The 26,863-nt window shown below is 35.8% G+C and overlaps 1 protein-coding gene across 1 annotated transcript; it reads left to right on the top strand.

The window, feature by feature from the left end:
• The first annotated feature begins 11,568 nt into the window (after nucleotides 1-11,568).
• Nucleotides 11,569-22,888, top strand: LOC121428493. Its single transcript, XM_041625130.1, has 3 exons — nucleotides 11,569-11,638; nucleotides 21,706-21,903; nucleotides 22,566-22,888. The coding sequence occupies exons 1-3, from the start codon at nucleotides 11,636-11,638 to the stop codon at nucleotides 22,734-22,736; spliced, it is 372 nt and encodes a 123-aa protein (XP_041481064.1). The 5' UTR covers nucleotides 11,569-11,635; the 3' UTR covers nucleotides 22,737-22,888.
• Nucleotides 22,889-26,863: the final 3,975 nt, after the last annotated feature.

Below are 26,863 nucleotides of genomic sequence, written 5' to 3'. Positions count from 1 at the left end.
TCTTCTTCAAGCCTGCTCTCATATTTCCCTTTATTATCTTATGGAGATGTTAACCTATCACATTTCTACTTTGAATGATAACTTGAAAGAATTTTTTTTCTTTAATACTTAGTTTGTGATAAGAGTCATAGTATAAGATAGATTTCGGTAAAAGGCACATCAGACAAGTAATGCTATCCATTCCCGACTATCCTATGTTTTTTACGCTCGTCACGTCTCGCCGAATTTCACATCCACTCCCCAGCGTCTGGACGCCCAGATCACCTCAAGGGCCTTTGCAGACGAGCGTGTCGGTCACTTTATGCAAATGGGCTGGTCAGTGTGAAATTAATATGGCTAGTTGAGTGAGTCATTAAGAATAGAATTAGAAATAACATGCCTTTATGTATGTATCCCAAGGCTTATTCACAGTGAGAGCTGAATACAGCCTGTTGTGTACTCACTCACCTATGCCATTACGTCTTGTCAAGACCTGTTGCAGTGCTTTATCTGCAAAATCCAATATTGTAATGTGATATTGCAGTTTTGGATTGCATAATGAATAATTCCACTTTTAGAAATAAAAATGTTGTATGTCAAGGGCTATAATCTTGGACGTTTCTAGCTATATATATAGATTTTTCTTTTACCCATTACCTACTGGAGCCAGGTGCTCTTTTATGAAGCTCATTAGAATCACAGAATTCATAAGTGAACATGTTAATCAAAATTTATTTTCTAATTTGCAGTAGCGTACCTAGGATTTTTCACAGGGGGGGGGGGGCAAAATTGTATGCCAAAAAAAATTAACAAGCCCCCCCCAAAAAGGTCCTTAACCGGATTTAAAGAACATTTCGCACAAGAAAAAAAATTGACAAAGTCTTCAAAGGAGGGGGCCACTGGTGGCTCGTCAGGAGGGCAGGGATACGTCCCTTGCCACCCCCACAGGTACCTTAGTGTTGATTGGGATATTTATTTATTTATTTATTTATTCATGTTTTCTTTATAAAAAGCAGGGTAGTCCCATTCAAGCCAGAGGCCTGCTTTACAAGGGAGCCCTGCTGTCAGAATTTTAAATATTTGTATGAAGAATCAGGAATTCGTGACATGTTTCAGAATTTTAAATGAAATCTTATTAGATTCTTCATTTTACATTCCTTCCTTCTATTTTTTAATAAAGCATTATTTGTTTTGTTAGTTTGTTACATTCATATATTTATTTGTTCAATTGGTTGATCGAAGTCCAACACATCCTAAATCCAATTACACATGCCTGCTTTAGTGGGAACTTCATTTTGGCTTTGGTAGATACCAATCCCTTACCCCAAAATGAATCGATAACCCTGGGTTTGACTTTCCAATTTAAATGGAAGGTGTTCATCAGAAAAAACATGGGGATCCTAGGGTCATTTCAATTTAAAACTCTTTGACCACTCTGACTCATCATGTGTCTGCCATCTGAGTAGATACTTGAAGTGATCTATCAATTAATTACCACTGACCATTGTCCTGATGACCACTGATAGTGACCAATGGTAATGACCATTGCTCTAATGAGAATGAGATGGTTTTGTTGATGGTTGGATTAATTGGATTGGAATTAGGCATGATGTAGGTGCTTTGTTTGGAACCGTCCCACATGGAATTGATGCGTGGAAGATCATTTACGGATTCTAAGTTCTTTTCAAGGCATGCTTTTCAGCGCTGGATTGATATTCATTACAGACAAGACTATGCAAGAATATGTAATGTGAATTGCTTTATGAATCACTACATAGATTTGGTCTGTGCAGAGTACATGAACCTGAAGTCATGGATAAATGATTGAGAGATATGCAAAGGATGTTTAACACAAAAAAGTATAATTTTTTGTCCCTAAAACTTTATTAGGGACAAAATATTATTGATTTAGAATAATATGTAACATCAATATAAAAAAACAACAATTTGAGATTCTTATTAGATATGCATAACACAAGATTGATCACAAGACATATGTATATATAGTAATATTGAACGGCTTATTGGATAAGAATAATGTAATCTGAGAAATGGATCAAAATGTCATAGTTTAATTGGATTCCTATTTTTATTAATATAAATTAAAGTTAGGAAAATATAGACTCAGAACAGTGCCTGGTGGGTATAGGCAACTGCCTTGTTTTAATATGGCACCAACAAGTTGTTTCAACGCCAGGAGGTGTTATAACCCTGACCTAAACGCACTTTCTCCATGAATATTTATGAGAAGTGATGTAATATTTGACCTTATTAGCCTAATTTCACCCACAGAGTCCAATCATACACCCCAAATGGACGCCTGCTGACCTCTTTATTTGGACTGGACAGACATACTCTGTCCACTCCAACACCATCAGGATCTGGACTATTCATCAACATTAATTTTCAGCGTCCGATTTTCGCGACACTGATCATAAATTCTTGTGTCTCAGTCCCATCCACCCTCAGGCCCTGTGATAGTGTCGTTCTGCCCCGATTGCACTGCTACTGTCTGTTTGGGCCTCTTATTTGTCAGATGAGAAAGATATATTAGTAGGGTCAGTTATAAATTGCCCATCATGTTATTATGATGGTTATGATGAGTCATATTGTATAAGGTCACGCAGTATAATAAACATGTGATGAAATTAGCATCCATGAGTTCCAAAGAAGTCCAAATCCAACCATTTATACTTGCATCCTTTGACAAGGCATTTATATACATTTGCCACTCTATATCCAGGTGTAGTAAATGGGTGCTGTCGGGTGGGAAGGAATTCCTTGAATGCTTGAGCATATGATCCCAGAAGCCACGCCTACGGTGGGGTAATAGTACACACCACTATAAACAACATTGAATATTCTTACAAATGTCGGGCAACATAATGTCCACACAACAATTGGTTAAACATTTATCCAACTCTTGGTAGTTTTCAACCAATACTGTGTAGTTTTCACCCAAAGCACACATTATTAGTCTAAAACTACCCAGAATTGGTTAAAGTTTTAACTAATTGTTATGTGGACAGTATGCTGCCTAACATTTATAGAGTGTATCCGTAGGAGGAAAAATGACAGATTATATTTCGAAGTTGGAGATTAATCTGGTGACACAGTTAAATGTCAGAGGGATTTTCAAACAGGAGTTTCCGAATCAAGCAATAAAACAATTTGACACTTGGGTATTGACTATGAAATGACCATTAAATCTGTTTTCTGCTCTGTTGTGGTTGTTAAAACATCCCTTTGAGTCAAGAATATGTCACCATTTAACATCTGGCTTTCATTAGAACATGTTCCCAACTGAATTATTAAAAATATTTATAGACTAGAGATTCATTCTAATGAAGTAGGATTTAGTCAAACAAAAGTCATAAATCGTCATTTCTTTAAATTGACATGAGTCTCAAAAGGTTTATGCTTAGAATATTTTGCAATTATATTGTTGCTCATTTGAATAGTCATGTAACACAATTTATGGGTGCTGGGTATATAATTCTCAGCAGTCTTTCATCATTTTGGTGATCACCGAACTCACAGTATAAACTGATGATCAACATTTTCTGATTACTAAACTTAGGCAATTATTTCTTAATGCTGTTTTTACATTGGTATACACTTGTTTAGTTCAATTTCATCTTGTGTTAATTTGAATTTGATATACCTGAACATGTTGTAAATCTGTGTCACTCTGCATAATCAGGAGTGGATAATTTATCTTTTTATTTGTAGTCATGGTTGATGACCATAAATAGCCCATTCTGAATATGGGTCCCATGTGGCCGAAATCCAGTAGATTACCCGCTGTATTAATTTGCTTGATTCATTCAAGATTTACAACTGTGTGAGAGTAGAGTGCTCGCCAGCCTATTGGGGAATAGTCTCAAATACCTTACCAACGGGCTTAATTATTTACGCCGAACAGTGTAACCTTTTAGAGGTTTAGTAGTTGTCCATGCAAGGTAACATTTTCTTTTGCTCATGTAGTATTGATTTGATTGTGAATGGTTGGTAGCAATCATGAATTCCAATAAATGAGCCAGTTGTTGATTGTATGATTTTGCATATTCGTTACTCAAGATAGGTGCAATAAAATATGTTAATTTGAATAAGCTGAAAATGATAAACCAGTTAATTAAAGTGACAATTGCCTCATTGAGGCAAAGCATGCATCAAATATTGATTAATTATAGGTGTTTGATTTTCCCTAAAGTCATCATTTAAGCTGATAAAAAAAAATTGACAATGCACTTTTTTTTCTTTAGAAACAAATGTCCAATAATAATTATGAAGTGATGTTGGCAAAGACAGAGGAAATGAAGAAGTTATCATGATTTTGTGATAGAGTCTTTGGATTTCAATCTTTGTCCTTCAAGCTAAATAGTTTTTGACTTGTACCTAAACCTGCATTTTCTCTCCTTTATGAGATCTTTATTATGTCTAGATCTTTATGTTAATGTCTAGCTGTCTTTGTCAAGTTGTATAAGGCCCTGTTTATGCTTCCACATTTGAGGCAGAATCAGCATTTCCAAACGTGATTAGTCCAAAACACGGTTGTGTCCATGCTTACTTTCATTTAAACGCTGTTTCAAAACGCCGATCGTAAACTCACAAAAAGGTGCGTTTGTAACGTCGTTTGACCAGAACCAGGCTTTCTGGGGAAGTGCAAACAGAACCACGATCGTAAACGTGTTTAAATGACGTCATTTGGTGCATGCTTCCGGTGAGATGAAAATCCGCGGGCAATACAGTCGCATTGCTCCATGTTATCTCCACGTAATAACAACACTAAAAAAAAAAAACTTTCGAAAAAAGGCGCGCCCAATTTGACCTCGCTTTCCTGCTCAATGAAAATTATGATGCGAAGCCAGCTGGAGATCGTGATTTCGCCTCTGAAAAGTTAAGCATAAACAGCACTCCCAGAACCACGTTTACGATCGGCGTTTTGAATCGAAGTTTGAAAACGCCGATTCTGTCTTTGCAATGGAAGCATAAACACACCCTAAGCCATGTTTCATTTGCATCAGCAGTGACCACCTTGGCTCAATTGCTTTGACAAAAAAAAATGCGGAGTTGGAGTTTGCCGCAAGCCACCTCTGTTCTTGTGGGTTTGGTTCTGTAGAAGATGCGCTCTATGGTCAGTTGTCAACTTGGTATCTTAAATTGTCCATATCCTTCCTTGCATTCTGTTTTGCTTGATTAAGATCAAGTGCATTTTATTTATTCCAAACTAGAATTTCAAATATGAACTTATTTTAGTTAAGTATTCAATCTGTATGTTCTACTTGAGATTATACAATGCAGGAAACCTATGGAAATGTTATCTATATCTGTCTGATTTAATTCATATAACAGATTGAAATGTAAAGGAAATAGATTCAGTAAACTATGTAGCTAGCAAAGCATATCCACTGCTCGTAAACACAGCCTTTGCCAGTGTAAATACAGGACATTTTAAGATGTGTATAGATAATATAAGAATACTGCATTCGTGGAAGATATTCACTATTGCATTCAGTCATGAGCAATGTTGTCAGTACGAACACGCAAGCTATATACCTCCATGATTAATCCAATCTATCCCAGTATTGCATTCTGTAAGTCTTAATTACTAGATTTGGGAGTATGAACAAAAGTATTGTCTTTACTTTGTTCGCTCCTATACCAGTGATGAATCCAAACAATATTTCATCTTTCCATGACTGACCCTTCGGCGTGGTCCTTATTTACGATAGCCCTTGTGACCGTGTCGTAAAGCCTGCAATCAATTTAGAGGAGACTCTCCTGTAATGACGCTCGTCAAAATCTTCATTGAGCGGCTCGTTCTTCATCCCCAGCCGACAATTTATACGAAACCGTGACTGATGTATCCCATAATCCCTGAGTATCGCCGTTGTCATCCGAGATGGGGAGTGCATCATGGTCTATTTAGAGATCTCTGACTTCATGGAGGGAGTTCATGGAGTATTTTGGGGTATTCCGACTTTAGTTGTTTGGATATTTTAAACCCCAGGATGCAGTGAACTTGAATAAAACACTTACACTGATGAAATGATGAGAAGAGAAGATGAATAAAAGAAAAAGATGTGAAGTGGACATTTGTAGACATGAAGAGGTTAAGAAAGAGAGATAGAGATAAGAGAAGAGACATAGAAAAATGAAAGATTTTTAAACAATGCTAATAGAAAACATATTATTGCAATCAAAGAATTTTATGAATTACAGAATGCTGGATCATTTTACAAATGGAACAGATGGGGCTTGAATAATGTGTGATTGATAATCACAAGCAAAAGAAAAAAAATAATGTTTTTAGCCAAAGATATATTGGTTGTTAGAAATCAGATTAAAAGAAAGGTTGATAGAAGATTGATAACATAATCAAAAGAAAAAAATGAAAACATGGGAAGATTTGGATGGTGGAATATGCAAAATAGCCACATTAGGCCTATTATTCTTTCTTTGTATTGTATGGATGTTGATGCGAGCTTTTCCCTCTTATACAAGAGCTCTATCTGTCTTGATGAGAAATGTTTGATTGCTTTTCTCTAATCCTCTCAAGCTATTTATGAGCGCCCATGTACCCCTTGGCGGCCTCTCTTTAACCTCTAATGACTGTAATGAATTGGATAAGTGGTCACTCATCTCTCTTGACCGCTACAAACGGCCTTTGATGGCCAATTTGCTACCTGACTTAAATTGCTAGACTGAACTTCTACTTGACTGTCCTAAGTATCCCATTGAATGGTGTTTTTCATTAAAGGAAACTGACTCTTCAATGAAAGCTGCACCCATGATGCGAGCAAAAGCCATTTATTTCCATTTTAATGCTCACATACTTTAACAACATGTCTATATTTAGCCAGTTCTGTTGCAATGCTTAGAAATGAGATCCACTTGGGGTTAAAATTGGGACTATGCATAAGGTATAAGTAGGTCTAACAAAGTTACCAAATAATTTTGTTTCAGAATGCATCACTCTTACATGTGTTATATAGGTGTAAATTTGTGATGGAAATGAATTCCAGGGATCTATTTCTAAAAAAATAGATCATTATTTTTTTTCAATATTTTATGATTGCTCATAAGATGAAGGCATGCATTCTATTGAGATTTAGTGTACTCATACTTTGATATATTTTGTTCTAAAACCAAAAGATTCCTTCACAATGAAAACATGAACTACCTTCAGCCAAAAAGATTGTTATCTTTTTATACTGTACATTAGAAGTTCAATATTTATATGTCTCCTACCAGAAATATAAAAACACACAGTAATTGTTACTTTTTTATGGTAATATAAGAATGAATTCTGCATAATATTTAGTCAAAATAACTCTGAGTAAAGCCCTGAATGGAGTTAACTTTGCCATTAAACAAAATCTTCCCTAAAATTATAAACTAGTATTTTATTTTTAGAAGCTTCAATATTTTTTCACATGCAAGTCTAGGTTACCCATTAACGGTCCTTGTAAGTTATCTGTATAGCTTATTACTGAATAAAGGCTGTTCTTGGTGTGGTGTTTCCTTCTCAAAGGATGCCCAGTTGTGAAGGGGCTGTATCCAAATGATGGATGATATGTTTCTCCAAAGTGGAAAATACCTCTCATCTTGATTATCATCTAAAGCAATCGATCCATCTCCTCTCATTTCAGTGTCCAGGGAGTTTGGGACAAATGGACTGTATCCATGATTGTAGTGATTGTAATATGTTTTGCTTAGCCTTATCTGCCCATTTTCTTCTCTATTGAGTTACACAGCAAAAACTGTGGTGTTAACCAGTGTACATAGAGGACCACACCAGTTATTTTACACCGGTGTTAAATTGGTGGTGTTAGTTTTACACCTATAGGTGTTATTACAACACCTTTGGTTGTTACATTTATACTCTTTGGTTTTATGTTCAATCTCTAGGGTGTAAATTTAACACCTCAGGGTGTGGTCCTCTATTAACACCAATTGGTGTCAGTTTTAACACCACAGTTTTTACAGTGTACCACTGCCATGCTTGTATTCATGCACATCATCTACATCAGGAATTACTAGTAACTTCTCTTACCATCAACATCATTAAGTGTTTTAATGATGATCGTGATCTCATCATCACAAATACCACAAGCTGTATACTATTATACGACCACCACCACTACCACCACCATCATCATCATCATCACCAATATGATAATCATCTTTATATAATCTCATGGATGCATCTACCCATATTCCTCCTTAGAATGTTAACATCCCCTCCAAACCACAATCATTCCTCTCTCATTTCTCCAGCTCATTCCTCCTATCTCTCTGACCGCAAGCATCGTCTAGATGAAGGATGACCCATCTCCCTTTAGATGTATTTCTCTTTGGTTTCTTTTCCCTGTAAATCCCTCATCCATCACTTGTCCCTTCTACACCTCTTCTGTATTTCACTCTCCTATATTGACCACTTTCACTCATAATGGCGACCATGCAGGTAACTACATGTATTTGTTCTCAGGACCACTTTATTTATTTGACTAAAGATCTGTTTTCTAGTTTTTATACAATGCTGATTTTATTCATTTTAATTATTTGTTATTTCTACTAAAATGCAATGAACATCATTTGATGCTTGCTGAGTCCTATATGTGTTTAGTTGCTTACCATGAATGAATACAGTATTTTCATAAGAAAATTTCTTGATTAAAATAGGAGCAATGAAAATCAAAATCTTTTCATTTTTAGTTATAATGTGATTATATGCTGTGTTGTCAGGTGTAAATCTTATCGAAGAAGGTAAAATAATTTAGACTCTGAATATATAACTTGATGGTATTTTTGTAAATAGATAATGGTAAGTGACAGTTGTGTTTATATAGCTCATCATCAGTTGGTACACCAATATAGTAAAAATTGATAAATCTCTGATACTAAGCCTGTTTTGTCAATAGAGGGAGTGCTTTGCTATAGATATATTTTTGTTGAACTAGGGTCCTGAATATCTAATTTGACATCAAATGATCCATCTCTCTCACAAACTGCCACAAGCCCATCCAAGAGCGCTAACGCATTGCACGAGAGGTTTGCTTTTCTTTTCAAACCCCTCCTCAGAATTGATTGTGTGACTTTTTGACAAAAGCACCTGCATTTTTAGGGGAATTAACTGGAGTGTAAAGTAAAGATAAAAGCATATGGAATATGGTGAGTTTTTTTATACCATATTTTTTTCTGAATTTGTTACCTATTATAGTATTCTGATGAAGTTGAAATGTATATATAAGGAGATAGTTACTTTTATCATGAAACTGAGAGATAAGACAAAGAGAGGGAGAATGAGGTACTCGTAGGACAATCATTCCTTTTTCTCTCAACCATTTTGAACCTTCTATTTTGTGCAAACTCTGCATCCATTTTGATGTTATATTTTTTGTCATTTTGTGCTTCAAAATATAAAAGTCAATCATATCTTGAAAAGAAAAAATACAGATAAGCATCATAAATTTGAATTAAAAAAAGATGAGAAATTGGAGCCTCCACTTGAATTGCAATTCAAACAGAACAGACATATATTGTAAAAAATGGAGATACTACAATATGTAGTGAATTTTTATAAATGAACGAAAGAAGTGTGTGTATAAGAGGTTGCTATGTTGCCTTCAACCTGGCTCTATGTGTGTTCTTAATGAAAGTATAACAGATTGGCTTCCTTGAGAAACTGGGAAGGATAAATATACTTTACAGTAAGTCATCCATCTTTTATGAAAGCCACCGTAGTGTCAAGTCAATATTGGATTCAGAGAACCATTTCTCATACAAACCAAACAATGCTAGGTTGCATTCATCTGTATATCTTATAATGTCCTGGAAAATATTAAGGCCTGAAATCTGATTTTTTTTTCTTTTCTTTTTTGTGATGAATTGTCTCTTCATTTTTTCATGTTTTCCCCCAGGGTTCTTATTATGGAGATGGGGTGTATTTTATCCTTTCCGAATCAAAAGTTTACTAAGGCTTTGGTGAAAAAGAGTATGGAGTAGCACGTTTAAACCATACTTCTTGAAAAGTTATTGAATATATATATTTCTAAACCATTGCATTGGTTAGCATTCATCACCAAACCAAGTATTATACTGTGGATACCAAATATTGTTTTCTTCATCTTTAGTAGATGTAGACATAGTCTGAAGCAAAACATTTAAAAGGTGAAAGTAATGAGGGGAAATGTTTTAAAACATCAATTGAATAATTATTCATACAAGATTGAAGGGTGTAAACCCATACACAACCTAGCAGGTAATATTTTAATATATTCTGTAATGTATTTTCAAACATGGCTTTTGGTTTTTACCAGTACATCCGCAGCAATGCAGCTATGATAGCTTCCAGATAGTTACTATATTCTATAACTTCCTCTTCTGTATTCATAAAACTTATTTTTCAAAGTGAAAACAAAGACTGTTGAATGCCTGTAATTTGTTGGAATAGATTAATTGAAAATGGTGAAATAATCAGAGCATTTGATAGAACCAAATGAGGTATAATATAGATAAGGAGGGAAATCAGGTGAGAGTTAGATGAAACGGATGTTGAAAGAAGGAGCTGGAAAAAGGGGTAGACAAAATGTTCTGATTTTTAAGAGCTCTGAAGATGGAACACACATTAAGAAGACATTTAGGAGGAAGGAAGGGGAGACATTGTGCTAATGAATTGGGTCTATTGACTGTCACGGATCCTAATGATCCTTACACTCCATTGCTAAGCAGATACGACAGTGAGTCCTCTACCAACAAATCAGCCCCTCTCCACCCGTTTGTTGCTTTTCAACCAGCCATTGGTGGAATAATATTAAGCAGTGTAGCTGTCCCATAGGTGCATTAAAGAGCTGAGAGTCCGACCCAGGCTTAGAATACATGATAGATGAAGGGATGAAGCGTATGCATCACTGATAGTCTTAAGCTTCTCTAGAGATTGTCAGCATTAACATTTTTCTTGAGGTGCCCTAAATCTGTAATGGGAATATATGCTCTGATGTGATGATGGTTGATTCAAGGCAGTGTGCTGACTTTGTATCAGATCTGTACTTGCTGATTAGCATTGGCACTATTGTTTTTTTTTTCTCTCTCTCTCTCTCACTTCATTATACATTTATTATTAGACATGCCAGCCAGTAATACTGTAAATATTATTATTAACAAATTCTGATGCTTAATTTCTTTGTGCTAATTTCCATACATAAATGAGTGTCATAATGTATTTAGTTTTTTTTAAATGACATGTCTATGTGAAATACACTTTAGAGTAACATCCATATAAAATGGATATATAATATACTTGATTTTAGCTTCCACATTTCTTTATTTCAATGAACAGAAGTGAATGTAAATCTTTGTGTTGGTGCAAGAACGCCCTTAGCAAAACATTACCCTGCACTGTGCATCGTTACAATCCATTAATGCACGCTGCTAAAGGCGTTTTTGCGAGCATGTGAAGTGTCCAAGTGTGATATTATCTACGTTCTTGCACCGACACAACAAAACATATAGCACAGCTTTGATCCTCTGAATGAAGCTGTATCTTGTCAATGTCCTCAAATGTGTATGATTATTTTGTATGTATTTCAGAGAGAAGCTGTCTGTAGCCAGACTCCAGAGGGAGCTAGCTAAAGCCAAGAGTGAGGGCAACATGGTGAGTAATTTTTCATTATCTAACAATCCAGGTTAATTCATTTTATACGTGTATCCTTTCCTTATGTATTTTTTTAATGTTTCATGTTTTTTCACTTCCATTCTGCTTTTCATCATTTTTTTTGTGGAGGGGAGGGGGATGGATTTTGGATGGTACAAATATTTTACTAATCTGCCAAAATATTTTTTGCTTTCATTTAGTCAACATCCAATCACCATTCTATTTATCTTTTCTTTACTTTCCATTTCTATTTTTCCTTTCCCCTCCAGACCTTCCCATTTTAAGAAATGAAATGGATGATTTAAGGTTCATGAAATGATAGGCATAATAATGTAGGCCTATATGTTACTTTTATCAAGTTTGTTTTGTGTAAGTTTTACAGAAGTGTATCGATGTGAAAACTGCCAACAAGACTAAATGAAGAGAAAACATGGGCTATACTTCTGCACTTCCAAACCCATGAACCAATGAGGTGCAAGTTCTAAGTTCCAAGAATTGAAAGCTTGGATGTTCGTGCTAAGCTGTAAACATTTAGTCTTGTCCACAGTCTTCGCAATGACGCACTACCTCTGATATTGACCTCCTTATAATAACCTCAATCTTGAGCTTTAGAGTCATGGGACTATAGTATCCTGTACTAACCACCCTCCCAGCTGACTAGATAGGAAATGAAAGGATAGGGAGAGTGGAGGGAGTGAGAGGGGGGAGTGGAAGGGATAGAGAGTGGGATAGAGAGAGGGATAGAGATTTGGATAGAGATGAAAAGAAAAGTTAAATTGTCAAAGAAAGAGAGAGGGATGAAGAGAACAAGTATATGTAAAGAGAACAAAAGGGGAGATTTGGTGGAAGAAATTACAAGGAGAGAAAAACAAAGAAAACTGGTGGAGATAGAAAGAACAATTGGTGGGAATGAGAAAGGTTAGATACTTTTCAATATGAAAAGAAGAGGGTTTGGAGAGAATGATAGAAAGCAAGAGAGAGATTGAAAAGGGGAGGAAGAACCTACTTTTTATTGTAATTTCCTCTTGCCTTCTGCAGCACATCCCTCATAGTATCAGAGGCCCGTTGGGATATGGCTTTGGGAATATTTGGTTTGATTTGAGAATAATTTTTCAGGATAAGTTCATCCTGAGGGGAAAGGGTTGCTTCTTGACTTAGTCTTGTTTTCCTTGTTTACTCAAACGTTTCTTTAAAATTCATCAAGATGAAAATCATTGTTGTTTCAGAAAACTTTTTATGATATTACAATCTTATCCTCACATGGCAGATGAGTGTAATGAGATAAGACGTTGGGGAAGAAATATCTCCCAAATTTAGTCAATATTCTCATTGCTAATCATTTTTAAAACTTGAAGATCAATCATTTTGTTATGTATTTTAGTGTGTTCTGATAAATAATAAAATTTTATACAATCACAAAACAAACAAAAAATGTAGAGATATTACCTGGATCAATCTATTGCTTACAAATTTTACTTGTGTTGATAATGTGGGGCGGTCTCAATTTTTTCAGGTACTTTGAAAAAAAAATGGAGATGAAATGTCTGTTCCTTTAGACTATACAACTTCTCAACAGCAAGGTATATTCTGAAACTTTCACGTACGACATGGAAGGAGAAAGGAGGGGTAAAAGTTGGCATGAAATATATAGAAGAGGGATGTAACCTGAAAACTCCCTCCTTAAACGGGACAGAACCTGATTTAGATTAGGATAGCAAGAACCGTGTCACAATGACCACAGTTTCATATGAGGGTGTCAAAAGAAATTGGACGAGTCATGGTGGAACAGAAAGAAAATTTTGCCAAGTATTAATATGACTTGATTTGATGTGCTTTGTGAACAAAAATGGCTGATTCCTCAGAAAGCAGTGAGAGGTGTAAGGAAGAGGTGCGACAAAAGGAAGGGGTGAGTCCGTGATTAGATTTCAATCATTGAAAGATGATTTTCGTTCTGATATCCCCCTTGGTTGTGCAACAAAATAATTAGTCATTGTAGAGTAGAAATTGCTGCAAGTTTGATGACATAGTACCGTAAGTAAAAAGCCATGTATGCATTTTTAATGGCATGATTAAACGAAACCTTTGCTGTCAAGGTACAAATCAAGATGAGAACAATCCACCATAACTAAATGCTTCGAGTGATCCTCAGGACTGATCTGGAAGCTTTGTAAATTATTTTCACAAATAATGAATTTGAACAAAGTTCTGTGGTCCGAAGAGACTTTATTTTAGGCAAGTGCTAAACTCATATTTCTTTTCAATATGTGAAGCTAGAGTAAGCATTAACATTGTGCATTTTTTAATATGTTATATTAAATTTTTTTTTTTGGGGGGGGGGGGTTGCACCCCCTGAAAGTGACAACCAGGGTCCATTTGACACTGGTTGTCACTTCACACATTGATTTACATTGTTTGCAATACTTGAAATTGCTCACACCTGTAAGGGTTATGTCCTGTCTTATAATCAGGGGCATCAATCCATTTTCAGATAGGGGGGGGGGGGGCAAAATCATGGAACAACTTTCCAAATGAAGGTGCTTGAACACACAAAACAAACTCACATACACACACACCCTCACACACACATATATATATATGCCTCTCTCTCTGTCTCTCTCTCTCTATATATATATACATACATATAAATATATATGAATCATGAGATAGAGACACATATCTCACCAACAAATTAATGCGAGCACGAGCTGAAATTTCTTTATATTCTGACCTGAAAGCTTGATATTCTAAGCATTTTTGGTTCCAATGATTAAGATGGGTATCTAAAAAAACGATAGATGCGAGTGCGAAGCGTGAGCTGAAAATTTTGATATTTCGATCTGTAAAAAAAATGATTTTAATGGATGTTTTTAATAAAGAACAAGATATTTATCCAACAAAAGATTATTGCAAATCGAAGCAGGAGTTCTTTTGAGGTTTAGAACTGAAAACGGGACATTCTATTCACCTATTTAATCATGAAAATTATGGGTTTTGCTGCAGAAATGATGCGAGCGTGAACTGCGAGCTGAACATTTTTTTATATTCCAATCTGAAAAGCGGACATTTTGAGCAAGATTTTAAATAAAGAACTAGTTGTGCATCTCAATCTCGCTTGCTGATTTCTTTGTAACATAGCAATCTTATTTTATTTTTTGCACATGGAGGATTATTGGGGGGGCAAAATGATGTGTTTGCCCCCCAATATTTTCACTGGTAGGGCGATCGCCCCCCTACCCCCCCCCCCCCCCCCGGATCATTGCCTCTGCTGATAATGAATATAATAATCTTTTAAAAAGTAATTTACTGTTCAAAATATGATCAGGATTTTATCTCTTTATGAGCTCCTTTACAGGTACATATTAGAAATAGCCATTGTTGTTCAGGGACATACTTCCCACCAAATTAGTTTTGACATCCATGACGTTAGTCACCATCTTCAGATTCCCTTTGTCCCACGTGTGTGATTTTATGTTGCATTTACGTGAGCAATGTGTTATTCGTTTCCTTGATCAAGGCATTTTGAAAGGTGTAACATAGGTGGCAAGGGGGCCCCACTAGCTGCAAGAAAATGTGTGAGCTGACTGAAAAAAAAACTTTGATAGAAGCTTAAAAGCTGTTTTTTACATCGTCGGATCCTTGCAAAAGGTAGCAAGAGGGGGAAAAATGGGTTTAGCATCATCATCGGTCTTCATAAAGTGCACTTTGTTCTTGTTTGTTAAGAGATTAGATAAAGTGAATGTGATTATGAAGGAAGCATAGGCAGATATGAGTAGATACAGCTGTAGAGTGCAAGTATATGATGAAGAATGGAGGAGTTCAGATGGAACTTTAAATGGAATAGTTGCCCAAAAAGGGCAAAGACCGACACTTTCGATTATAAACCCCCAGTGGCCACTGCAGATTCCCAAAAGCCAGGCTTAACACACTGGCAGATTACAAATTCATGCCCTATTATCATTGTTCAGCTTGGCGAAGATTTTCACGCCAGGATCTCCACCCGAACAAATGCCCAGCGCTGCAAGGAACGTTAATGGAGGGGGATTGTCGATCTCGAGTTTCGTCAAATTTCCTGGACGATGTCAGGAGGTGTCTGATTTCAGGACCAAGATCAAAAATTCAATCATCTTTCCTTTTCTTTTGAGAGTGTAAGTAGTTTGAAGACCACAGCAACACTCTGAGTAAGAGCCACCTTGGAGGGCGAAACGGTTTGGCTGGTCTGCTTTTGTACTTTAACAGGACAATTGTAGAAAAGTGAAAAGGAAAAGCGTTGTCACTGCCAGTGGCAATTTTTACACCTTGGCACAATCTGCTAGATGTCAGAAAACTCTTCAAACAAGATACTCATTGGTAGTTTCAATTAAAACAAAAGGACTTAGGTCCAATAAAAACAAACACAATCATATCCTGCTTCTGTCTATACTTTATAGTTCAATGTGCATTTCTTGGCTTCCAGTCTTCACTTATTAGGTGGTCTGTCTATGACAGATCACCTATTGATTTCGTCAGAATTTTCTTTATTATTTATTATTTATTCTTAGCCCCTATGTTTGTCGCCAACTTTTCTCGGAATTGGCTGAATCAATTTTGCTGATTTTTTCGTCATTTATAGAGTCTATCATAGAGACGGCATACGAATCTTTTAAAGGTCATATGGTCATGATGACGTCATCTACGCGCCATTTTGTAAAATTCTTCATTTCATCATATCTTCATTATCAATTATCAAAAATCAACAATATTTACATGACATTAACTTCAGGTTAAAGGTCAAATGTCAATGTCATCAAAGGTCATGTAAAGGTCATGACGCGCGCGTACGCGCGCGTCAAAGGTAAAAAAATTCTCTAAATGACCTATAAATTTTTTTGGGTACGTTTCAGGTCATTTTAAGCATTTCAAAAATTTGCGCGCGCGCACGTATGCGCGCGCGTTTCCGCGCGTTACACCTTAACACAACGCAGAAAAACCGTTTCTTTTAATATCATTGCATTGCTAATAAAATTCTGAGCAATTTGATACCTTGATCAACCTTCTACAACCATTAATAACGAAATTAACACCCATTAAAGTTTGCAGCACGTGTGCGCGCGAGCTCTCACTATAGGCCATATATGGGCAAAAACATGCCTATTGTAAATTCACTGTAGCTCTTTAAAAAGTCCGTTGACCCCCAATTTTTTTTTCATATATCGATAGAGTATGAGTTGTAGATTTGATTTCATGTCACCATTGTCCCTAAATTATATCGTGACGTCATCAAATAGGCGCCCAAACTAAAAATTTTATTTTTTTCAAAAATGACGTCATCAAATTTATGCAAATTTGGCTGTAACTTCTCGAATATAGATCATTTTTCGCCCAGATTTCACTATGTTGTAGTTTATAATGTACTCTTTCTCCTCAGTTAACATGAATATTCGTTTTGAGAAACGCATCATTGCGTAAAACAGCGATGAAAAGAGGCATGTCATTTTTCCTCATTTTGCGTGTAATCTCTATGGGACATGACTTTTTCCCAAAACTAGATTCGACATTCCTCTATTTCGTGAGCCATATCTCCATTTTTTCTTGTCAGCTTTCCTTGAGCTTTTAACATGTTGTAGCTGAGATTCTGGGCTATCGGAAGTGTGCCCTTCATTTTTTGATCAGATGCCGGGATCATGCCCGTATTTCACTTGCAAAATTGGAATTGTAATTCTCAAAATTGCTTACGTGTAATCTCTATGGGAAATATCGTGGCTCAATGGATAACGCATTTGACTTGCTTTCTCGAGGGCGGAGGTTCGATTCCTGGGGTAGAAAAGATGATTTTTTTTCATTTTTTTTTTCTTTTTGCCACCTCTTACATGATCCTTTATGATAATTAAAAGGTATGAAAGTTAAAATTTAGCAAGATAAAACAGATTATAATTGTTTTTTTCATATCACATGTATTTTGTGTGTAATCTCTAAGGGACATGACTTTTTCTCAAAACTAGATTCGACATTCCTCTATTTCGTGAGCCATATCTCCATTTCTTCTTGTCAGTTTTGCCGGAGCTTTTAATATGTTATAGCTGAGATTCTGGGCTTTCGGTAATGTGCCCTCCACTTTTTGATCAGATGCCGGGATCATGCCCGTTTTTCACTTGCAATATTGGAATTGTAATTCTCAAAATTGCTTACGTGTAAAGTCTATGGGAAACATTAATAATCACATTGAGCAATGGTCAAAATTTATTCTTAGGATGTCTAGAATCAAGATTATCAATCATATCTAAATTATTCATTTTATACATTAGCCGACTCTGAATGAAAAATCATGACAGACCACCTAATTCGTCCGCATGACGAATTAAATTCTAGTTAACTTCTATTTTTGTTACATCTATGCAATTTCATTCTTTGCAACTAGGTTTGAGGTAGTTTCTACTGATCTCATAGAGAATGAATTTTCAAATTATCTTCTCTATGGTGACATTGGATGTTTGTAGATTGAATTGATTATGACATGCTCAGGGCAATCACCCTACACGATGAATCAAATTTCATTACATTTCTGCATCTCATTGTATATAATAAATCTCCGGAGCATTCACACCTCCTTCTGTCTTTAAAATTAATATCTTCTTACTTTAATCTCCAAAGTGGATTATATCTAGCATTTACTTTTAATGTTAAATTATACACGAAATAATATTTTCGTTAAAAATTCTTATAAGGTTCATGGATATCTTGCCATTTTTTCTTCAAGTTTTCAATATTTAATTATAATTAGTATTGGGCTAGTACTTGTATCAGTTTTCATAACACAATGGTACAGCTATCATGAAAAGTTCCCAGCTATTAGATTAAGTGAATTTATGTTTTTAAATAAATGTATATATATACACATATATATATATATATATATATATATATATATATATATAATGTTAAACGCCCCCCTCTTGATAATTCATAGTGATGTGTGAAAGCCAACTGCCCCTCTAATTTTGATCCTTCTATTGACCTAATCCAGGACAGATTGTTATTTTTAGATGAAGTAGTCAACACATTATATGCCTCTCTGATTAATTTCACCCATCATAATCTATTCTGTACTGTGGTTAATGTTTGTGTCTCTTTCAATCTCGTGAAATTATGCATACTTGCATGCGTTTGAGTGACAGGTTATTTGATACGTTCTAATATTTGCCCCTCTCCCTTCTCATTTCTTCATGAAATCTAAAGATGAAAAAATGTTTGCATTTTTTTTTAAAATTATCTTCCAGTTCTGTATTATTTGTTTTCAAGTAAATTTATGCACATTTCGTTTCTGTTGAACCAGATTACATCATTCTCATTATATCCTTTTATAAGTATCACAGTGATGGCGAGGATTAGAATAAGAAGTCATGAAAATAAATATACTATTTTCTACTAAATCAAAAAAATGTAAATAATCATCATTCTCTCATTGAGGTTGTTGGTCTCTCTTCTGCTTTGCTCTAATAATGAAATGAAATATAATGTATAAATAAATGAAGGACTAATACAAATAAATTATTGATGAAGTATTACAAGATTTGAACAATTACAATTTCATTGTTTATGTCTGGGTCTGGTCAAACTATTACTTAAGTGTTTCTCTAATTATTACCATACATTTCTACTTTTGTCAGGATGGTAACTTCCCTTTAACATCCCTTCCTATTTACTCCCCCCCCCCTTTCCTAGGTCTTTGCTTTTTACCCATTTTATTTATTGAAATACAAACTGGGTAGGATTTCATGAAAGTTCTTGTAATTTTCAAAGATAGGTATATAAGCTGGTGCAAATTTTAGCTTGTGATTGGTTGAGAGCAAATTAGTCGCTGAAAATCAGTGACAAAACTTTCATGAAACACCCCCTCCCCCAGGTTCTTCTATTCTTGGCTATCTTCAATCTCTTTGTTTGCCGAGCCCGCGACACATGATGCCGTTTTCATTCATGCTCTCGTCATGTGAATGTAGAGGTGTCATCTACACATGATTGCCTCAGGAAAAACACAAACAATAACAAGTGCAATTGATTTTATCTCGTCCAAAATTAGGAGGAAATTTCCCCAAACTGATGCAATCAGAGAGCCTTAATTGTCAGCTGCAGAAAAAAAGAGAAACCAAGGAATGTAATAATAGGCCCAAATCAGCATAACGAACGAGGAGGGTTAAAAATTATTTCCTTAATATGAAATTAGGAACAAGCTGTTATCTGAAATAAAATCAATCGTGTGATGATTGGAAGCTGGGGGAAGGTGATGAGGACCTCAGAATCCCGGAGGGCTTACTGTCAAGGCGAAAACTCTCAAGACAAACAATACAATGATATCAAGGACACATTAGATGAATTTTAGCTCTTGAAAATATTGAATTACAAATTTTTTACGGAAAAAAGAGGGAGGAGAGATTCATGTAACACCATCATAGTAGGGTTTGTCAGCTATGTTTGCAGCCAATTTCAGATTTAGTATTGGATTTCTCTATGGTAATCACAATGATTCGGTTATATGATTGATATAGAGGTAACATGATTTTAAGGCATTTCCACATTCTGATATTGGATATTTCTTTATTCCAAACAGAAGAAAAAAATGGTATTGAATTGAAGAAAAGAGAGTTGTTAATCTAAAAAAAAACATTTGTTAAAGTAACATACATTTATAGCAAATTGAGTTTAGGAATTGATGAAATTTATTATTCGTGATTGTGTTAGTAGAGAATTCTTGTAGGGTTCAACAGTTCCCAAGCCAAGTTCTCAAGCAAGATAGAAAGATCTGAAGTCATTATGTCATCTTACCATGCTATTAGAAAGAAAATTAGGAAAGAAAGGAGAGGACAAGGAAAAAAATATGATAAAGATGTTGCCTATTTTCCTTGGGATATCCCAGTGCTGTGACTCACATCAGCCTATCCTACGCTTTCCTCAATTACTGGGCAGAGGCTCAGTAGTGCCCCCCGGCCATGAATTATCAATAGATGAAATGAAATGTTAACCTCATCGACGGAGCTGGGTGTGAAATACATTTCAGCTAAGAGGCCTCTTGATTTGTCCCGTAATGAGCTCCTCTTACATCTAGTGTGATTTTTATTGCTTGATTAGTTGAATAAACTTAAGAAATAGTCAAGTATTTGTTGTTATTATGGAGGGCATCACCCTGTGTGAGGGGTCATCATGGTAACTGTTTAAGGTAGGATAACTAATGCTTCGGAGTGAGGTGCAAACCAAGTTCACCCACCATACTTTATTCAGGATGGAAGTTATGCTCACCAGCAGAAACTGAAAAGCTTGAATCAGTCGTCCCCTGGAGGACTAACTATTTTCTTCTCGTGTTTCCAGTCTGTAACACCTTAGATCATGCCCTTTCCATCTTATCATCCGTTGGAGGGGGCTGTCATCTTTTGTTTTTTAGCAGCATTTTGATTGGATGGGGCATTTGGAAGGAATAGGGGAAGTCATTTGATTGGTTTGCACCAGGCATGGTACTCTAGGTGAAAAGTTCATGAGCGACAAGACAATCGTTTGTGTGACATGGTGATGTGGTTCTTTCCAATGAGTGGCACCAAGGACAATCATTTTTATTTGAAAATAATATGTGAAGGGTATTAACTGAATTCTGGAGCAAGTTTTATGATTTATTTGAAAGGATTTGTCCTCATCATGAAATATGTGAGTATACCATTTTAATAGCAGGCTCTACTGAGTTCATCCCCCTACTACTCTTGACTACCTTTCTTTCACCCTCCATCCAAACTTTCTCTCCCTTTATGATGTAAAAGTTCAATCCAGGAGGACCTTTGAATAGTGTTTTTTAATTAATGAAGAAGTACCATATCGTGGTTAACCATTATCTTCATGTAGCTCTCTGTTTACCTATGTTTGTTCCTTTTGTGTGTGTTGTGAAAAAGGTTTTACAAAAACATGCAAACTAAATTGATTTCTGATCCAAGTCCCAGAACTGTAAACTTAAGAATGTAAAAACAATGTCTTCTCATTTAAGCTTAAATCCAGGTACATGTGCTTACATAGGCCTAACTATATAAAGTTGTTTTCCTTTCTTCTCACTGCAGAAAGAGACGACGATGCGGGAGCTGATGCAAGAGCGTGAGGCCCGTAGTTCTCTGGAGAAGCAACTAGAGGGTGCTGTAGCAGAGAATAAGTCGTGCAATGCTCAGCTGGAAGCATTACAAGAAGAGATCATTCGGCTGAGGAGTGCTAGTAGTGTGAACTCACTTTGTGATAATGCTGAGAGTTGTAAACGGTTACAGGTAATAATGACTTTAGAAATGATTTGGGTTCCCTCTCTGTCATCTAATTGCTGATTTAGATCACTGTAGTTAATTGAAAGCTTTTCTTTGTATAGAAGTTAAGTCCACCCCAAAAAATTGATTTGGATAAAAAGAGAAAAATTCAACATATTGCCAAAAATCGAAATAAAAAAATGAATGAAAAATAAGAAATAGTGACATTTCAAAGGTTTTGCTTATTTTCACTAAACATTTATCTCCTCAACCTGATGTAATGTCACAGTTCAATATTTATTTTGTATTTTATTATAAGAATCGTAGGATATCTGCAGATTTGGTTTTCAGGAATCTTTTGATAGACTCACAATGGCCACATGTTCAGATAGGAATTTTAAACTTTTGGTTTCAAATTTTAATGAGGAAAAGTGTGAAATTTTACCATGATTGCAAAATCTTGATGAAACATGCCCAATAAATATCATTTGATCATCATTCTTTAAGTATGTTGTATTTTTCCTTGGTTTGATCCAGGATCAAGGGGGGGGGGGGATATCGTCATATGTAACCCTAACACATACCTCAAGACTCTTGGATTCAGCACTTAAGTTTCAGACCTGCTAAAAGTGCTTAAGCCCTGTCTTAATGAATTCACACATCATGTTCTTTTGTTTCCATGACAACAGAATGGGTTATCATCAACTGACACTGGTCTTAGTGATGTGGAGAGAGAAAACTGTAATGTAGTGGTATCCAACAAGCAACTTGAAATAAAGGTAAGCATGATTGGACTTGATCTTACCTGTGGGTTATCAGTACTCCATGTTCTGACGAAGCAAACTTACGATCATTTGTGAGGATTATTAACTCTCTGTCATACAGACTATCTAGATCTCCATGGGTGACCCTATGTGGAGCTTAATAAGTTTACTGTTACATTAGGCTCTCAAACAATCATTGTATTAAGGACTTTTTTGAGTTGCCATTTGGCATTGATTAAAAGTCTGATGAGATGGGAGGGGGGCGTTTCACAAAGTTGTTTGTAAGTAAAGAGTGACTTTAAGAACAACTGGTGGTCCTTTCTTGTGGTAAATGATTTTCACCATTAAATGTTCATTGGTGATTAGTTCGTATGAAAGAAAGTTTCACAAGTCGCTCTTGACTTACAAGCAGCTTTATGGAAACACACACTTGATCTTGAAAGGAACCAATGTAGACCCTGAGAGGTTACCAATTTTTACCATTTTGCCTGTTCCAGACAGAAGTTGATGTTTGCAGAAGGGTCTTGTCATTTCACAAACTCCATTTTAACGGTTTAGAGAGCACGTGGATAAATGAGATGTAAATGCCCCCTCTTCCCAATCTCATCTGCCTCTTAAAATCTGAAGCCATTTGTTCTTGCTGATCATAGAATTCAGCCTGAGATGTTGAAATCTTACCCCTTACTGACCATCAATCTCAAAACAAGAAATGAGGTACCACATTGAAGCTCTAACATAGGAAATGTTTGACATTTATCATACACCCAACCATTGATCCAGTGTGATGCTTGTGTCACAGTAACGTCTACTTAAGAAGACCGGTCCGACCAGAGTTTCCTCTTGGTCATGAAATTAAACCTGACATGAATTAATATGAAAGGCATCACATCATGGTTTTCAAGGGTGTTGCTAGACCAATCTAAATCCAAGTGTCTGACAATTTTTTTTTATTCACCAGGCAAACTATTCTTGTGCATTGTTTTTTTTTTTAAGTTAAGAGATGCAATGAGAGAACAAGAATGAGCAAGGTGATCTTTCTTCTCGCATTTCTTCTACTTCATTATTTTTTATGATAGTTTGGGCACATTGCATGAATATTGTTAGCTGTTTCTAGAGTAAAGCATTAATATTTAGAGTCAAGCTGACTACTCTTTGAAAGTTTCTCCATAATATTTCTTGAATTTATAGTCAGAATAGTTATTAGAACGATACTGTCAAATGATGATCTCATTAGATCAAACCCAAGTAAGTAAGGCATGAACATCCCATTCCCACATAGGGGAAACACTCCCAGTACAGACCCTCATAAATTCACCCACAGTACTCTTCAATATCTGTAATTCTGTCTCTTTTATTCAGGTTGACAAACGAGACAGTTGAGGGCAATTATGGAAATTGAATTACTTTTCTAATATGGATAGAGAAGGCTTTGAAAGTTGGGCTCCCAAAAATGCCAAGTGGTTTCACTTTTGTCAAAAACATGGATGTCTGAATTTTATCTTTGTCAAGTGAAAATGCCACTTTACAACTCTAAACTCATTGTCTTGTGTGACACTTGTGAATGGAAGTGATTACTTGTGTTGGATGTGACATATGAATGACTGAGGGAGATTTTTTATTCTGATGTATATGAAATGATGATAAAGAGAGAGAGAGGGGAGATTTGGATAAAGAGTGGTTATATTGAAAAGAGAGCTGTAGAGAGCAATTCTTTGGGTGATAACTAATACTAAAACACTATTAAGACACTTATCACCCGAGTGTAAAACAATAGAGCTTATATTTTATATTCATATTTAATGACAAATCAGTTCCCTTTTCCTATAATTTCCTTCAATCATTTCACCCTATATTCCTGATACATGACAATTTGACATACATTGTATGTCAAACTGAGGGAAGTGGTTCGGTTCAGGTTGATAGCTAATCTGAACTAATCTGTAGGATAAGACTTGAAGATAATTCACTCCTGGATATTGGCGGTCAGCGCTTGTCATAGCTTAGACTTTGAAGACACAGAGGAAATTATGTGGATTTATGAACGGATGAGTAAGAGCTACAATTTATGAAAATTAATTGCTTGATTGATAGGTTTAGTACTATTGATGACTCAATAAACTTGGAATTAATTTCCATGGTAACGACGTGGAATTTGTTTGCCAGTTGGAAAGGAAACACCTATGGGCATCTTAAGAATATAAAAAAGCTCATCATGAATAAAGAAGCAAACTTAATAAAATCCAATTGAAAAAAATCCCCAAAACTTTCAAAGCTGAATTATGTTGCTTGCCATTGGTGTAAACTTTAAGCTGTATATAGAAGTTTTCAGAATTTGGAAGGCAGAGCAGAATACCTCTTAAGTAAATTTAATTACATTTTGAAAAGGGGGTCAATCTTTTCAGTACAGTACAGTGCGATCATGTTACTCATGTTTTCCACAAAACATTCCTAACAACATTTAGAAATCTGGCTATACTCCCTTTTCCCATGATAGCCTGATCCAATGTATCAGTTTCCTAATCTCTACAGGTTTGTGTGTGACTCAAATGGAGGGTGTTCTATCCTAAATTATTAAATGCAATTTTATAATGGCATTTGTCAAGGAGTAGCAGTTTGAAAGGGAGAATGGGAGACGGTTAGGCGAGGAGAAGAAGGGAGACGGATGGGAAGTGAATGAGATGAGATGGATGATAAATAAGGATAGACAGAAAAGAGTCTGCATTGATAGAGAGAAAGAGAGAGAGAAAGGAGATGGGAAAGACATTGTAAGAGAGAGAGAGAGGGAGCAGGATGAGGTACAGTTATAGACGAAAGGGATTTTACCGTAGAATTGGGTTAATTGATGTTGTCAAGATTCTAGAGTAGAATTTAAGAGGCATTAGTATAGTCTTGATAATGATTGTGGCATAACGAATGATTTAATGAAGAGGGAGGAGGATTTCATCCTAACCTAACCCAGATACTTTGACGACAAACAATGTACTTTGAAGAATGCGATACTCATTTGAATGTATTGGTTGCACAATGAAGAGAGATCTTATTTGATTAATGTTAATCCTTTCTGATTATATTTCACCCTTTGTTTCTTTCTATGACCATGCTGAGGCTAATATAATGTCAATTTATTTGCAATTAGATTTGAATGGAAATGGGAATTATTTAGAAAGGATAGCCTGAGGGTTTAATTACATCAATTGTGCAACATAAAAGCATGGATGTACGTTACGATCACCACATTCATGGATGAATGTGGAAAACACATCAATACTAGGGAGATAGACCATGACTGGACTAGTCACTAGGGCTGCGTTTATACGACCTCGACCCAGAATCATGATTTGAATCACCATTTGAATCATGATTCAAAACAGCAGCATGAATCACGATCCGACAGAATCAGCGTTTATACGACCATCTTTCTAACGCTGTTTCTCCCTGAATTCAGGCCGATCCAGTGCGCATCACAGTGCGCAGTTTGACCCAGGAAGTATAGGTCAACATTTTCGCACGTGTTTCTAACTTCACGTCGGCTGCTAGATTTTTGCTGCCGCCGGAGCTAACGCGCGATCGTTTGTGCAAGTGCAACGCTTACTCGGCTTCCGAAAAATAAATCTTTTACTTCCAGAATTCCGTGTATTGTACCTCGTATTGTTTTTGATCGGGAACCAGAAGGGGTCATCATCCTCCCTCCCACCTCCCGATCGATTTTTCTTGTCTATGATGGTCCTGTACTGGGCACGAATTCTGTTAATTTTGTCTCGACAGGCGGTGCCACATCTCCGTTGAAATCCCTCCCTCGCAAGCGCCGCTGAAAGGGATCGTCTAATTTCTTTTATTTTTACATTTCCAGGATATTCTTTGAATTATTCTTTTAAATGAATAAAATTGAATTCAAAACTATCCTAAGATGTGTTACATTTAGAATTAGTACAATATCCTGGGATTTATTTATTTATTCTAATCCTGTAAATTAGAAGTTTAAGAGTGGAAATTTTCTAAACACAAATCAGTACATTATTATCATTTGAATCAATTTGTTCCATAAATATTGACATGAAGTAAATGAAAAATAAATCACTTAATATTCCATTTCACCAATTACAATTGTTGAATGATAATCGAGATTGGGATGGTAGCAATTTTTAGTTTATACATGTATTTGCTCCCGTCACAATTTGAATAATAATAATAATAGCCAATTTTTATAGAGCGCTTTTCCCAGA

Source organism: Lytechinus variegatus, chromosome 1 (assembly GCF_018143015.1).
Source record: "Lytechinus variegatus isolate NC3 chromosome 1, Lvar_3.0, whole genome shotgun sequence".
Taxonomy (NCBI): Eukaryota; Metazoa; Echinodermata; class Echinoidea; order Temnopleuroida; family Toxopneustidae; genus Lytechinus; species Lytechinus variegatus.
Note: the sequence above shows the minus strand (reverse complement) of the source record. Positions and strands in the feature narration are given on the sequence as shown.